A 17,094-nucleotide genomic window follows, 5' to 3' on the forward strand; every position below is an offset into this window, starting at 1 on the left:
CGGATTCGCACGCGCGCACCCGCGCGCGCTTTAATTTATACGGATGGAAATGTATGCGAACGCGCGCTATGGGGTCGCGAGATGCTTTTGCTTATGAAAAACAATGCACGCATGAGTCGTCGAGCCGAGACAGTGGCTCGGACTCGGTGTGATTCGCAGTTTTCTCATTTCGCGAAACAAAAAGGATTTCCAAAGAGATCTTGACCAATATCCAGCACTTATGCTCTTTCTCATTTGTACAATTTAATCGAAAGAGAAATGTAATTCTTTTCGTATCGAAATAATCATACGCGTTATATACATATATTGCTCTCTCTTGCTCTCTGAAAAATATACGAGTTATTATCGATTTAAAAAGATTGCTACTTCTCTTGATTATATTGTGTAAAGTTTCTCGCGCAAAATCGGCAGCACGAACGGACCGCAAATATTAATCTGTCGGAAATTTTGTACGCGCGTGCTTTAGATCCGAAGCATCCGCTGACCGGAACGAAGGAATGCAATAAAATTATACTCGATATATTTTTCGATAAAACCGGGCAGTATGCAGAGTACGATGAACATATATTTAACGCGCTGGTCCATACATGATCACGTATTATCCCCCCTTCTCTCACAATGGAAGGTAAACAGCCGTGAAACGTCGCTTCTCTCTCTCTCTCTTTCTCTCTCTCTCTCTCTCTCTCTCTCTCTCTCTCTCTTTCCTATTTTAATATCATTTTTTCGTTCGTTGAACGTAAAGAATCAGCGTCGCGATTTACGACACGGTTCGCGGAAAATGTGCCGATCGGAACATCGAATTATGAGAGTCTAGACTTTCCCGAGGAAGCTGATGATAAAAAGTAGAGCAGCTTGTAGTTGAAGACGGCGAAAGATTAATCGCTTCCGATTACTCGCCTCGAAAGGATATTGTGAAAGATTGTGTACAATTACACGCAGCCGCAAAGGACAACCATGATGTGTACCTTGAAATATACGCCTTGCCAGTCTTCCTTTACGATAAATACGCGCGCGCAAACAGATGTAATCGTTCTTGTATATGATTTTTCATTTTATGCTTTTTTTTTTTTTTTTTTTTTCCAACGATACGATACGCGCTATTGAATTTGATTAATTCGATAGCGCAATCAAAGAGAGGAGTGGTGAGGGAGGGAGGAGGGGAGGGGGGCGGGAGGCGGGCGAGGGCGATGTTGTTTGAAATTAATTCTTTCATTCTCACGCGAGAAGAAAATAGGCGAGCTTCACTTCCGTATGGGTGTTTCGCGACACGCAATCGTATGATTAGGGAACTGCGTGTGAATCGGATCTCTGTGCGAATCGATATCATTTTTCTCCATTTAACCCAAGGCAAATCCGAGTACAAAAGGAGATACTTCCTTTTATCTTCGTAAAAGTGACAGATTATTCTGCTTACAATATCCCATTGCAACAGATGTGGCAGCCCCATTGTTCGACGTCGTTAAAGCGATGCGTCTCTCCTTATTTTCGTTGCATTTGAAACGGGAGATCGAGTTTATTTCCTTCCCTCCCCCCCCCCCTCCCTCTTTTTGCCGGCTTCTTTTCAAGTCTACGGCGATCGTCAAGTAGCGACTAATAAACTTGGAGTTCTTTCTCGAGTTACGTGATTCTCTTTCGTAACGTAATTTTTTTCGAGGACGGATTTTTATCTCTACTGTGATAACCGGTCAATGTATCGGAAATCGGAATGTAAAACAGAGAAAACGTGCAATCTATGGAAGGAATCGACTAGATGGCGATAAATGTAAAGATAATTTTAAAAAATTTTGTAAAATTTGCGTGTTTGAATAAATTAAAAATAACAATCAGCGCACAATAAAATGCAAGGATAATGTAGCGACGAGAACAACTAAAAAAATGTTGCTCGAGTGAGAAAAAAATTGTGCAATTTTTCTCTATTTTAAAGAATAATCTCGATAGATTGCAGAGAAATATTTCAGACTCTACCCATGATAAATTCAGTATCTCGTATTCGGGGAAAAGACGGCGTTCTGTTTCTGACCAATCACAGAATTCCTATTTTCATCTGTATAATTATATCTACATCTTGTACCTATTATCTTAGAAACGAGGTCATCCGCTCATCCGCACGTCGCGACGTGCGAAGGAGAAAAGAAGGTAACGATAGGAACATTGGAATCAATTTCCACGTGAAAAAGAACACTCGAAAAATGGTGCTGATATCAAAGAAGCATGTAGACTCGAACGGAATACGCGATGACGAATGACGATACCAAAGAATGTCCGTCGCAAAAATAACTCACAGCTCAAAAAAAGATCGTTCTCTTCTGTCCGCTATTCTGATAATTATTTCGATTACACGCATTAAAGAGCGTCCAATACTCTATATTCTCGTGTTAAATATTTATTTCTGCAGAAATTCGATTTTCGAGAACAAGGTTTTTATTCCCCTCCACGGAGATATTTAAAATATCTTTTTTTATTTTTAGAAAAGGAAAGCCATTATTATTGTATCATTAATCGGAATTCCTGTTCGAGATAAATAAAATCGGCATGTTTGCACGCGTTTATTAATATTATCAATTTTATTCTTGGCGAGTTTTTGTGTTAATCTCTCGATAATTGAGACATAACGAGGCCGAGTTTCCCTAATAATATTTGGCATAACTCTATTTCCTTTGCTTTTCTCTATTTTCCGGCTGTACCCTAACACAAACACTTGTTGATTCTGCAAATATCAAAGAGAATTTTCGATATAAGAAACGATCATTTTCCGTCTCGATGCAAATACACCGTATATGGAAGTATACTATATCACGAAGGAAGTATATATCACGAAAAGGTGTACATTGTAACGTGTTATTTAAATACGTAATATTTAAATAGTAAATATTACATGCGATATTTAATTTATTAAATATATTTATTGATTTTTGTTAAATAAAATTAGGTAAATATTCGGATTAATTTACATCTCACGGATCATTTTTATTTTTACATATATCGTAAAAGGTACATTCCTAAATAATATACGCTTTGAATTTTGTGGCGCGCTCTATTGATTCCGGAAATATGCGATTTTGAAATATTGTAAAAATAACATTTTAAGAAAATGGGATTTAGCCTCAACCTTGACGTAGTTCAAGTTTATTATAAAGTAAACGCGTGAGCGGGGGCAGAGCCCCTCTCCTGCACTTCCATCACGAAAAAATCTAACCTAACCCAATCTGTGTCCGCGGGGTGAGAATTTTTACTATTTTAAAAAATACAATATATAATTCATCCCTCGGACATGGATTGAGGTAGGTTAGATTATTTCGTGATGGGAGTGCAGGGAAGGGGCTCTGTCCCCGCTCATGCGTTTACTTTATAATAAACTTGAACTATATCAAGGTTAGAGGTGCAGGGAGAGGGACTTTGCCCCTCCCTCGTTCACGCGTTTATTTAAAGATTTACTTATTTTTATATATAATAATAATCATTTTTTTTTTTTTTATAAAGTATTCAGACAGAATAAGAAAAATATTACAAAACGAAACAGTATACAATTGTTTATATCTTATTAAATCATATTGACAACTAAATGTAAACAAAAAGAAATTCTTAGCGAAACTAAACAGTAATCCAGAACCGTACTGACAGTGTTGCAATAACGAGTGAATGTAAACAAAAAAATATAAATACATAGGATATAACGAAAAAATGATACAAGTAAATGCGAAGATTATGATACTTCAAAATCGCATATCTCTGGAATCAGAAGAGAGCGCCACAACATTCAAAGTGTATATACATATATATTACTTAGAAATGTCCCCTCTACAATATACGTAAAAATGAAAATGATCCATGAGGTGTATGTTAATCCGAACATTTACCTAAAATTAAACATTTAGATATTTGAATTTTTCCATAAGTGAAAGTATTTTAGAAGGGCCTTTTTGGATGTTTTCTAAAATTTTGAAAAAGTGCTTTAAGATTTTAAATCCTCTATTTCAAGATCCGCATTAACGCGAGAAAAGATTGAGAAAAGCAATAAATGACGTATGTTGCAGTGTAGCGCTGCAGTTGGGATGAAAGCCTTCTTCGACATGATGCACAACGGGCCGCACAAGGTGATACTCTTCGGCGGTGCTTGCACACAAGTCACGGACCCGATAGCGAAAGCTTCGAAACACTGGCGCCTTACGCAGGTAATGCAATGATAAAATGTCGTTGTAAATGTTCATGATGTACGCGAGAGTGTTTTGTTTACATTGCCGCTTATTTGCACGCGCGCGCGCGCGCACACGAAAGTAAACACAGAAAAGAGATTCGCAAGAGAGATGTGATTCTTTATCAACATTCGCTCTTTCCCTCTTATTGTTACAGCTCAGCTACGCAGATACCCATCCCATGTTCACGACCAACAGCTTCCCGAATTTCTTCAGGGTCGTGCCGTCCGAAAATGCCCTGAACGCACCGCGAGTGGCATTGTTGTTGCACTTCAATTGGACGCGGGTCGGCACGATTTACCAGAACGAGCCCAGATATGCACTGGTAAAATTAATTTCCTGAACCATTTCCATGATACAGAAGAATCTGGCAATACATAGCCGAATTAAAAAAGAAAGAGAGAAAATTGAGAAAAATTTCCTTCTCTTTAAAATCGCAAACGTAATTAAATAAAGTTGGTAATTCGCCCTGGTTCTCTATACGAGAGAGAAAGGACTCGATGTGTCTTACGATAAATGGGAAATTTTTACAAAAAATTTCTAAACTCTCCTCGATGAAACTTTGTACGTATCGAATATAAATAATAATTAAAAGCGTTGAAGAAAAAAGAAAGAACAGCGGTTCTCAATAATCGGGAGCGATTTGGGAAAACGAAAGGATTAATTAACGTTCTCCGTACGACGCGCTCGCGACTGATGTACAACGATGCAAGCGACTGTTTTATTTATATTTTATATATTATAAATGGAGATTCGTCTCGTGTGTCGCTGTCGTTCGCGTGTCTTGTTTCAACGAGGTAAACGCGCGAAACGAACGCGCTCGCATTACGCGTAATAAGTGTGATAATTTTCAATTTCGGTCAACGACAAAACACGGTAACGCCAGCGTTTTTTTTTCCTCACGCGTCGTCTCGCAGGTGCATAATCGGCTGGTGGCCGATCTGGACGAGAGCAAGATGGAGCTCGTGGAGACGCTAAGTTTCGCTACGGAGGTGAAGACGGCTCTCGAGAAGCTCAAGGAGAAGGATGTGAGGATCGTGCTGGGTAACTTCAACGAGGCGTGGGCCAGGCGAATATTCTGCGAGGCCTACAGACTCGGTCTTTACGGAAGAAAGTATCAATGGATCATTATCGGGACTTATACCAGGGAGTGGTGGCTGCGTCCGGACGGCGGATGCGATCCCGCCGAGTTGTCCGAGGCGCTCCACGGTGTCATCCTGACGGATCTGTTACCGCTGACGACCGAAGAACAGCATACCACATCCGGAATCGTAAGCGAATCGTATATTGTCGGTTGTCGTGAGCGCAAAAGTTGCTCCGAGAATCGATTATCTACATAGATTCGAAATTGTGGAATTTAAAAGTTGAGAGACGTTTTTTTCTTCTTTTTTTTCTATACTATAATATCTTTCAATCTCTTGAGCCAAGGAATATTACGTCTTCCGCCGCATAAGTAGATCGAATGCGATCTTGAAAGGATTACGGGAAAATCGACTCGAGATTGGCGGAAGAATCACGTAGATGGAGCGTAAGCAAGCGACCAAGTAGCATGGTACATGTATCGAAAGCACAACCCAAGCGAATTGTCGAAAATTGCGTTTAATCGCGCCCGGAAACGTATCGGAAATGCCATATATATATATATATATATACATACATACATACATACATACATATGTAGCATTTCCGATACGTTTCCGAGCGCGATTAAACGCAATTATATATATACATGTGCGTGCGTGCGTGTATTGTATATTAAGCGGTGTCTACAATGAGAATTTAAGCCGTAAGAAATTAATCAATCATATTCGATTATTCTTCTCACATTCAACTGTGATTAATCAATTTCTTACAGCTTAAGACTTACTACACTTATCGTAGACACCGCTTTACGCACCTCTTTGAGATTCGTCATAACGTCTGTTGCGTCTTGATAATATACATATTTCGATTCGCGTTCTTTCTTCGATGCCGCAGACTCCGGATCAGTATCAGGTCGAATACGACTCGAGGCGGGGCAGCGAGTACTCCAGGTTCCACGGATACACGTACGACGGTATCTGGACGATCGCACTGGCCGTAACAAACGTCGCGCGCAGGATACGGCATTTTCATCGTAACCAGACTATATCCGACTTTCGGTATAGGGACGTATTATGGGAGAATCTCTTCATGGATGCCCTCAAGAATACAAGCTTTGATGGTGTTACGGTAAGCTGGCCTCGCCTTGTTGCAATTTCGCACACGGCCATCCCCTCGAATCTCGTGTGTCCCGGATATACAATACGGAATACGGATGCCGTCGGGTAATGCCGTTTGACATGAAACTCTTGGCGCTAAAAACGGACGCTGTTATACAGGGTGTCTCGTAACAGAGAAGCTGTAAAAAGTTTTAATGATTTCTCGTGGAGATTATTTATGATAAGCAATTAAATATGTACGTATATATATATATATATATATATATATATATATAGATAGGTATCAACTATTATATTTTTCCGAGCCTGTATAATTGCAATTCTTTTCTGATCTTAATTTATTGATAATACCTATGTACAATATATACTTTGAAACTGTAACTTTAATTCATGTAGTTTTATACTAGCTGGCGTTTTTTCCTCGCGCGCTCGGTATATAGTTGCGGATTTGTGAAGATGGGCAAATATGGGTCAATTATAATTCATATCCTTAAAAACTCCTGAGATGTCTAGAAACGTACTGGTAAAGGTTTCATCAAAATCGCTTGTGTAGTTTTTACGTTAGACATAAATTAGAATATAGAGCGTGAAGGATGTATTTTTTTCTGACTTCACGCACGTTCTTTTTTACTGCTCGGTTCCTAGACGTTGCAACGCGATGATATGTAGCCTATATTACTCGGGAAGATCTAAGTTATCCACCAGTGAAAGATTTTTTAAAATTGGTTCAGTAGTTTCTGAGATTACCCCAAACAATGGAACAAACAAACAAACTTTATCTCTTTATAATATAGTGTAGATCTGTAGATTAACATTCTGTTTTTTTTTTTTTTTTTTTTTTTTTTTTTTTTTTTTTTTTTTTTTTAATCAACAACGAGAAACTTTCGGGAAATAAAATATTGTAGAAATATTTCTTCTGAGACATTACAGTTTTACAAAATTCTTCAAATCTATGCCGTTGGCTCCTAAATAGCTGTGATAAATAATAAATTTTTACATAAAAATCAATATCTTTCTCTGATATATTTTTTTAAATATCAAACTATTGAAGTTGTGTGTGCGTGCGTGCGTGTGTAATGAAACATGTTCTAAAAATATATTGAAGAAAAATAAGGTAAATCTTCAATATATAGGGGCGAGACCTCACGAAATTTTTTGAAACTCATATATTTTATGTAATTTGAGGCGTAGAAAACGAATCTGTTGAAAAAAATTGTCGCTCTCGTTCTATTTTTTTATATATTCTTGATTAAACATAGTAATTTTATACGTGCCATATTGACGCCGAGTACATTGTCTAATTGGTATATAAGAAGTAGCAGCCACAAATTTTGTGGGGTTTTTTTAAATCAGAAATAGGTTTGGGTTAGGTTATATCTTCCGGAAGTGAGAAGCCCCCTCGGAGAGTGGGGAGGGGGGGGTGGAACCCACTTTGATCCAAACCTACTTCTAATTTAAGCTCCTCTCCCGCCTACGCGCCCCTTTACTTTTCACTTCCACAAAACAATATTTAAAATAAACACTCAAACACATTAACAAAAGAAGGATACTATTTCCACATCGTTCCATTTTATCAATATAAAAAAAATAGGGGAACGAGAGCAAAACTTTTTTTCAACGGATTCGTTTTCTACGCCTCAAAATACATAAAATATATGAGTTTTAAAAAATTTCGAGAGAAAAATTCGCTCCTATATTAAAGATTTACCAAAAATAATTTTCTTTTGATTTGAAGTTGATTTTATCTTGTTCCTTTCTTTTCTTTAGTCATGTGATTATATGTTTAGAGTAATATTTGCGTATATGTATGTTTTATTCGATATAATCGTCTCAATAAATTCTCGATAATTATCTTATACAATATTAGTCGCGATACATCCTGTACCTGTCGCGGGAAAAGGAGAATTTCATCGAGATTATCGCCTTTCGCTTTAGCGACCCTTTTAACGGCAACTTCCGTATAGCTCGGAGCAAAATATTTCTCTCTCTTTTCGCGCTCGATTGATTCGCGTCACTCAAGTTCCAAGTTGCTGTCCCTTGGTATTCGTGTCGCGCGAATACACGGAGGAAAACTTTAATTGTTGCCGCACAATCGCCCTCGGGAGAAAAACTCGTTTAAAGAAACGGAGGGAAGAGAATGAAGACGTTTATAAAGAAAAGTAAAGATTGGAGGAGCGGGTCTTTACGCTCTCTCATTAGACAAGCGACAACCCTTGCCTTCCTTGCGATCGCGGGTCGGTCTCGAGAATGACAGCTGCTGGCACTTTACGCCCGTTGTTTTTACGAGAGAGACGCGGAAAGGAAAAGACACGGCACGGACGACTTGCGTTCTCCAAGCCATAATCAACACCGTGGCATTCGCGTGCTGCACTTGACCGTCTTTTCGCGAGACCGAGGGTCTCTCGAGTAGCGCGCATCATCTTTCTACGCGCGCCGCGACCGTACCGCTGTGAATTTAATGAGTCTTTCTTTCTCGCTTCTTTTTTTATATACGACGCAGTACATGTGTACTTCGCCGCGGTCGAGCATGTTTTAACGAAAAAGGGATACATACGTATATACAATAACGGGCAGCAATAACAGGAGCGGGAGAAAGAACGAGACACCGATTCTGGCGGTTGAACCGAATTGAAATTAAAACGAAATCGAAAACATGACAAACCACCGGGCGAGTTAGCGGGGCAAATTGGCATGAGTCGATAGCATATTTTGGCGAGGAACGGGCTCTTGTTTTAAAATCCGATCGTCTGCGATAGAGAACACTATCCTGTATGTATGTATGTATATGTATGTGTACGTGTATATACAATATATGTGCATATAATAACGCAAAATGGATGTGAGAAATATAAAATTTGCAGGGACCGGTTCGCTTCTACGATAACGAAAGGAAAGCGTACATTCTTCTAAAACAATTTCAAAGTAAGTAAGTTACTCCTAGATATTAGCGTAGGAATTTTAAAAGTTACAAAGTACCTACTTCAAGCTTTCCAAAACATTGGCCATAGCTCGATAATTATTATAAAGAGGATTCAAAAGAGAGAGAAATATATGTATCTGGAAATTTTTATTTCATAAGAACCTCTATTATTATTATAAATTATTTTTAAGCGAAATGTGTAAGAGTTTTAGTTGGGTTTTTGTTAAAAATTATTAATCGGATTAAGCTGCTTCGAATCAATGATGTAATTTTACCGATCAATGCATATATATTTAGTTTTTACAAATTTGCGTTTAAACTGTGACGAAAATTTGTGATAAAATTCGTATCAAAAAAATATCTGAAAAATTCAAAATATAGCAAAGATATATGCATACGAATGTTGAAAATACGATAAAATACGATACTTGCCTAATGCGATTTCTTTTCGTCATCTGTCGAAGCAACAGTTTCATAACGCCACGTATGTACATTTCCTTCATAATCAGCATCTCGCGATTAAGTTAGCGGAAACATTGCGGGGCGGTCGATTCGACAAGAAAAAACATATGTCACGAATATATGTCCATGTTTGATTGAAATAGGTATTTTAACATATTGTTAGGGATGAAGAAACACGCGTTATCTTACTAGCGTATTCTCACGCGACTCTCACTTGGTCAACTCACCCTTTTTAGACGGTCAGGAGATAAATGTAGGCGAGTACGATAGCATAACCGGCGTTCTGGATCTGACTAGAGGGAACGCGCCGCTGTGGAACGGGAGATCGCCACCGAAAGATCGGACCGTTCGCATCATCGAGCACTCCACGGTGGACATCACGCTATACGCGGTGCTAGCCTCGGCCGCTAGTGTCGGTATCGTCTTGGCATCCATATTTCTCGCCATCAATATCAGATACCGAAATCAAAGGTGACGGCCAATACGGCGTAATAGGTAACAATTACGCACAGCGCGCTCGCGCGTATACATACATACATACATACATACATACGTGTACAATATATATATCTTCCATTTGTGGAATACCTCCCAGAATTACTTTACCAAGAGCGAACATGCTTTCACGCACCAAACTCAATATTGCAGATACATCAAAATGTCATCGCCCCATCTCAACAATCTCATCATCGTCGGTTGTATGCTGACCTACAGTAGCGTTATCTTTCTCGGACTAGACTCGCAATTATCGAGCGTAGCGGCGTTCCCATACATTTGTACGGCCCGAGCGTGGCTACTGATGGCCGGTTTCTCGTTAGCCTTCGGCTCCATGTTCTCGAAAACGTGGCGCGTACACTCCATATTCACCGACGTGAAGCTCAATAAGAAGGTAAACATGCCGTTCCGCGTATCGAGAAATGTTGCAAATATTCGTGCGTAACGAGTTTACCCGTGTCTCATCCAGGTGATAAAAGATTACCAGCTGTTTATGGTGGTCGGGATACTGTTGGCTGTCGATCTCACAATCATGACGACGTGGCAGATAGCCGATCCGTTCTATCGGGCGATCAAGCAGATGCAGCCTTACGTGAGTAAGATAGAAAATGCCCGCGCGCGAGGAACAAAAAGAGAATGCCTATAGAAGAATATAAATATAAATTTCGGCATTCTCTCGTTTATCCGATAATGTTGTCTCGATAACTCGCGAGATCGTCTCTCGATTGCAGCATCATCCCTCCAGCGAGGATATAATAATCATCCCGGAGAACGAGTATTGTCAGAGCAATCAAATGAATATTTATCTGTTTTGCATATATGCATACAAAGGCCTTTTAATGGTAAGTTGTTGAGCTATGTATACATATACAATATACCTATCCGCCTCGCGGATGGATAAAGCGCCATCCAACACACACTTATTCGATCCTATCCGGGCTTTTAGATATTCGGTGCCTTTCTGGCATGGGAAACGCGGCACGTTAGTATACCGGCATTAAATGACAGTAAATACGTGGGAATGAGCGTGTACAACGTTGTTATAATGTGCGTCACTGGCGCGGCTATAAGCTTCGTGCTGACTGACAAACAGGACGCCATGTTCATAATGTTGGCGGTGTTCATTATATTTTGTAGTACAGCCACTCTTTGTCTGGTTTTTATTCCTAAGGTACGTTCCTATTTCTCTCTTGCATGCTATAAAAAAGAACCTAACCTGCTTGACTTCAGATAATTGAAAAGATTATTTGAACAATTTGGCGTTTTCCCTCCCCAGCTCCATCAAATTAATATTGTATGTATTATACTTAATCAATTTTAATCTTATATCGTTTTATTTATATATATATATATATATATATATATATATATATATATATATATATATATATATATCTGTATGTTCTTGAGGAGGAAACTATAGAACGATAATAAACGCGTCTATCCATCTCATCCATCTTCGGAATGAGAGCGGTGAAGTCGAGTACGAGTAAGTCTCTTGGGATTTCCAGGTAATAGAGTTACGCAGAAATCCGCAAGGGGCGATAAATAAGCGGACCAGGGCGACTTTGAGGCCGATGTTGAAAATACGAAGGGACTCGACAGTCAGCGAGATCGACGAGCGTTTGAAGGAGGCGAAGCTGGCGAATAAAAAATTCCGAAAGCAACTATTGCAAAAGGATTCCGAGCTTCAGGTAAGCTCTTTCCGTCCATTAAACTTTCAAATCGTTTTACAGTAAATATTAAATCTACCTCTACCGTGAAGTTGCAAAATTTTAACGCGGATCGAGCTACGTTACACGGATCCATTACACAAAATCACCTCTGTTTCCTCAAACTCTGTGATAAAAAGATCCGGGGAATCGAGAGATTTTTTTTCTTCGATACATATATCCAATCTTGTAAAATTAAATTTCCTCGAGATATATAATTTCTTTTGCGCCTTACAGATTTTTCCACGATATTGATTACGTTCGCTCTGCGTGCCATTCACGCATATACGCACATATACGTTCATAATGTTTGAAGTGCGCAGTATATATATATATATATATATATATATATATATATATATATATATATATATATCAAATATATGTCATTTATATATTTCTACTTGTCAAGAAAAAATAATTAAGTATAATTTTTTTATTGCGAAAAAAATCATGGTCAGTTACTTTTGTCGTCGTCAATTGTTTTTCTCTCGCATTACATCTTGAGTATATGTTGGAAATTTATAAAAGAGAAAGTATACCTTGTGTGTGAAATATAATAAAATTGTGTGTTTGATATATTTAATAAAATATAGTATCGGAACACATAGATGAGAGATATTGATATTGATCAACTACAATTGGATATTTATACATATACATGATACAAATAGCACATAAAACAGAATTAATAATTAAACAAAGATGAATCAATAGTAAGAATGACAAAGATTTAATGGAATTAAATAAAGATAATTTATTGATCAGTAATTAATTTATGTATCTATATTTTTTAATTAAGCCAGATTTTACTATTACTGTATTTAATCCATCCTAATACGTTGCGTTACATCAAACGTGGTGCACGCTTCGACGCGCGGAGAGAAATATAATACTCACCTCATTATCTCAGTATATATTATTTTAGGGATTTCTAAGGAGAATGGGCGAAGAAACTGCAAATGAAACGCAAGAAACGGTTGACACGTTGCTTGTTCCAAAGCCAGAAGAGGCCGTTAAAAGGGAAGGTAAATATTTCGTCCAACACTTTTCCTTAACCTTAAAGTATATTCAATATCTTTATTTATTTATAAATCAAGAATATATTATTTCTATTAAGTTGGCGCAACATATCTTTTTCGTCGTATCTGTGTCAAATGCAAAAAAAAGAAAAGTATATATTGTACATCCATATATATAATATTAAACGTATAGTTTTTTTTGTCGAGGTAACTTTATCGATTTAAATAGTTATAGGCTATCGTTGCAATATATTTTATCTATCTAGAAAAAAAGTTTTTTTTTTTTTTAAACTCATTGTTTTATATACTATTAACTTATAATTTGATTTACTATTAGATTTAATGGAAAAACGCGCGTACGCGCGCGAGAAAAAGACGTGCGCATTCTTCCGTTTGAATCGGCCAATGCAAATAAAATAATTAAATTACTATATCAATAATTTTATTTTATTCGACAGGACCATCAATAACCACAGAAACGACTGATGTTTCAATGTCCATATGCAGCTTGAATTCATCAACTGTTTCACAGCCGGAGGGCGATTACGTCAACGTGGATCAAGTAACAAAGTACGTAACCATGTTTAATATTAAATCCCACCTTTAGATTTCAATCTCTTTTTTTGGATTTCGAAAACCAATCTCATCGAATATAGAGGAAACTTGACAGTAATAATTAATTGATACTTAAAAATGCATTATAGCATTATTACCGGATAATTAAAACTATAAACTGTATACCATTAAATTAACAAAATTACATTCTTCAGACACATACGTGTATGTTTGGTTTAACACTTTTTGACCAAATAGCAAATTTCTAAATTCCATTTAACTCTATAACGATCATCTAAGTTTTGCCATCTCGATGAATTCGTGCACTTTTAGATGAAGAAAATTAAGAAATTAGAATTAATTGTTGAGAGATAATACAATGATAATTCCGTTTACCCTACTGACCTCGTTCCGGAAGTCCCCGGATTCACCCGGTCCGCCGTCCATCCTCAAGATAGTTGCGCGGTGCTCGTTCTAGGAAAAGGTCGTCCATCACGAAAGCCACGTCAATCACCATCGATAACGAACGAGTGGCTATGACGGCCCAGATCGAGGAGAGCTCTTCTCCGGGCGTCGAGACAACGACGGACGCGTTCCCGCCGTTGCCCCTGCCATCAACGACGATGACAATAGCAATGACAACGACGACGATAACAACAACGGCGACGGCGACGACGACGACGACGGCGACGGCGACGGCGACGGCGACGGCGACGACGACGACGACGACGACGACGACGACGACGACGACGACGACGACGACGACAGCGGTGACGCCAACAACGACACATTCCAGACACACGTGCGACGCGGATGTATCGCGACGCAAGAGCGCCTCCGACGAGACGGGCAAGATGAGTGAGCCGATGTTGCTGATACGCAACAAAAGCCAAGAACCGTTGCCGAACGAAGCCGCGACGACGACGCGCTTCGTGCCGCCCGTCGTCGAGGAAAGCGACTCCGTGATTCTCGAGGAGACCGAGATTGCAAGGCATGTGTGTCGCGTGAGAAGACGGAGCAAGGATGAACGCAGGGCGAAGCTGTCGACGCCGCCGCCGACCAAGAACGTGTCCTTTGGCGAGCTTCACGAGCAGAACTACATTGAGCAAATCATCATGCCGTTCCCGTTGACGCAATATGTGCCAAATCATCGGCATGCCGGTAAGAATCGACGTTCTCGAATTCGACGAATTTCATGAATTTTCACGCAATGGTGATATATACATATGACAGATAATTGAAATCTTTTTTTATATTAGAGAAAAGACGAAAAGAGATATCTCAAAACCGATATATACCGTACCGTTTCTAAAACTCCAATTTCTAGCTGGGGACTTTAAATGAAAATTTATGCTCATATACGAGGACTAACGATTAAGAAAATACAATATTTATTACAATTACAGAACACACTTATTCGTTATCTAATAATACACGGTTCCTTTCAAAATAATCCCTTTCTTTTTTAAAGCAATGCACTTGGTCCAATGTTTTTCCTACTGCAGAAAGCAGTCTTCAAAATCATTCTCCGTGAGGCTGTTTAGAACACGCGTCAACTATTCCACCTCCACTCGTGACCCCAATGACGATCCTTTATATCTTTCTTGATCTTGGGGAATAGAAAAAAATCGGAGGAGATCAGATCGAGTCCCCCTGACTTTTTTCTATTTCCCAAAATCAAGAAAGACATGAAAGATTGTCATTGGGAATCATGAGCGGGGGTGGAATAGATGACGCGTGCTCTAAACAGCCTCACGGAGAATGATTTTGAAAACTGCTTCCTGCAATAGAAAAAAACATTGGACCAAGCGCATTGCTTTAAAAAAGGAAGGGATTATTTTAAAAGGAACCGTGTATTATTAGATAACGAGTAAGTGTGTTTTTACGAGTAATTGTAATAAATATTTTCTACGAACTTAATTGCGAGTCCACGTACATATATTTACTAGAGACTACTTCCCATATCACATAGTTTAGTTAATATTTAAATACTTTTTTTTGCGTAATTAGTCTTTCTTAAAAACAGACATTGAAATTTAAAAACTTGACATTTTCCAAAATCGACCCAACATATTAAATATTAAACTATAAAAGACACGATAAAAATATAGAAAGCTGCAATAAATTATTAATTGTTATATAAGAATATTGAATTTTTAAATGATAAAATTACTTTTTTTTATTTATCTAGATAATCTAGAATCTAGAAAAATAAGAGACAATTATATTTTTACAATGGTGGACATATCACCAATGAACTTGATCGTATGTTATAGAAGAAATATGTAGATACCGATTCACGTTTTCTTTTTTTCAAAGTTGTTTCAATATTGTACAATATATATGTAATTTTAAAGATATATATTTGAATATTTTCTTAATTTTCCACACAAAAGTTGAAGTTTGCCGCACAAAAATAAATGCGTAATGCATTTTTAATGAAATCGAAGTGATTTAAAGTCATCCAGCGTTCATTCATCGAAATCGCATATATGGTCGTTGGAGACTTGGCGGCGTGAGATAACATAATTGAGCGTTCTGTTAACAGAAAAGTACGAGGGGTCGATGTCGACGATCATCCAGCGCTCCATGTCGGAGCGCTCGCGGGAAAAGTGCCTGCGGCTACACATCAGCGGTGGCCACCCCATAGTCGAGTGTTCGCATCGGGTCGCGCGCCGTATGTGCCGGCACGCGGGCTCGAAGCTGCGCCACCAGGCACGGTTGGAATACGTGCAGAGCACCCCGAACGTAGCGACGATGCACAACGGCAAGCACGTCGCGGCAAACTCGCGCGGCGGAACCGGCGACGTGAACGGTAGCGTGTTATAACGTTACTTGTTATATCCCAATTTCTGTCGTCTCCTAATTCTTTTCTACAACAGCACTGGAAGCTAGCAGAAACATTTCAATTTTAATTACAATATTGCGTTGCATAAATTACGTTTAGAAAATATTAGTCAAAAATGTTTTCCGTTAGTAACATATGCATTTTGATGAGAGATACCGTACATTTTGTTGCTGTATGAAAATACACTGTTACATTCGCGTCGAAATAAAGCATGAAAGAGATTCGTAGGTTTTATTATGACAAGGGAAAGAATCTTTGAGGCATGAAATCAATAACGCAGGAAAAAATAATCAAAAAGCAAAATATACGTATATGCGCGTAGATATACATTGCGTATTAGTCTTTTGGTATTAATTTTAACGTTAAACGCTCATATAAAGAAGAAAGAAAAAAAAAAAAAAATATATATATATATATATTACGCTCTCAAGGGTTCACGTATCCGAATTATCGTAAGCGCATTCGAATAAATTAAAGACATTTATTCTAAAGCGGAAACAAGCATTTAATAATAACGAAATCCACGTTGAACAGCAAACTAATCAGATCTGAATGGCAATATAATTAAAGTTATTCATATTTCAAATACGGTCGGTTAAATTGATACGGTTAAACAGAGTGTAATTGTCTGATATTTCAGATTTTCATTATTCAGATAAAACACATGTACATTTAAGGAGTACATA

The 17,094-nt window shown here is 38.3% G+C and overlaps 1 protein-coding gene across 5 annotated transcripts in view; it reads left to right on the forward strand.

Moving 5' to 3' along the window:
- Gaba-b-r2 (gamma-aminobutyric acid type B receptor subunit 2) overlaps nt 1-17,094 on the forward strand; it is a 35,272-nt gene that overhangs the window by 14,030 nt on the left and 4,148 nt on the right. For all 5 annotated transcript variants that reach the window (XM_070297837.1, XM_070297838.1, XM_070297842.1 and 2 more), the window contains 15 exons: nt 4,035-4,172; nt 4,351-4,518; nt 5,111-5,464; nt 6,171-6,404; nt 9,256-9,316; nt 10,013-10,247; nt 10,425-10,665; nt 10,741-10,863; nt 11,003-11,113; nt 11,218-11,442; nt 11,783-11,965; nt 12,912-13,011; nt 13,464-13,575; nt 14,039-14,721; nt 16,109-16,375. In XM_070297837.1, coding sequence (XP_070153938.1) covers nt 4,035-4,172; nt 4,351-4,518; nt 5,111-5,464; nt 6,171-6,404; nt 9,256-9,316; nt 10,013-10,247; nt 10,425-10,665; nt 10,741-10,863; nt 11,003-11,113; nt 11,218-11,442; nt 11,783-11,965; nt 12,912-13,011; nt 13,464-13,575; nt 14,039-14,721; nt 16,109-16,375 — 3,235 coding nt within the window. The remainder of the gene's footprint in view (nt 1-4,034; nt 4,173-4,350; nt 4,519-5,110; nt 5,465-6,170; nt 6,405-9,255; nt 9,317-10,012; nt 10,248-10,424; nt 10,666-10,740; nt 10,864-11,002; nt 11,114-11,217; nt 11,443-11,782; nt 11,966-12,911; nt 13,012-13,463; nt 13,576-14,038; nt 14,722-16,108; nt 16,376-17,094) is intronic.

This window comes from Polyergus mexicanus, unplaced genomic scaffold, assembly GCF_030449975.1.
Source record: "Polyergus mexicanus isolate NDT 795.1 unplaced genomic scaffold, iyPolMexi1.0 SCAF_6, whole genome shotgun sequence".
NCBI lineage: Eukaryota > Metazoa > Arthropoda > Insecta > Hymenoptera > Formicidae > Polyergus > Polyergus mexicanus.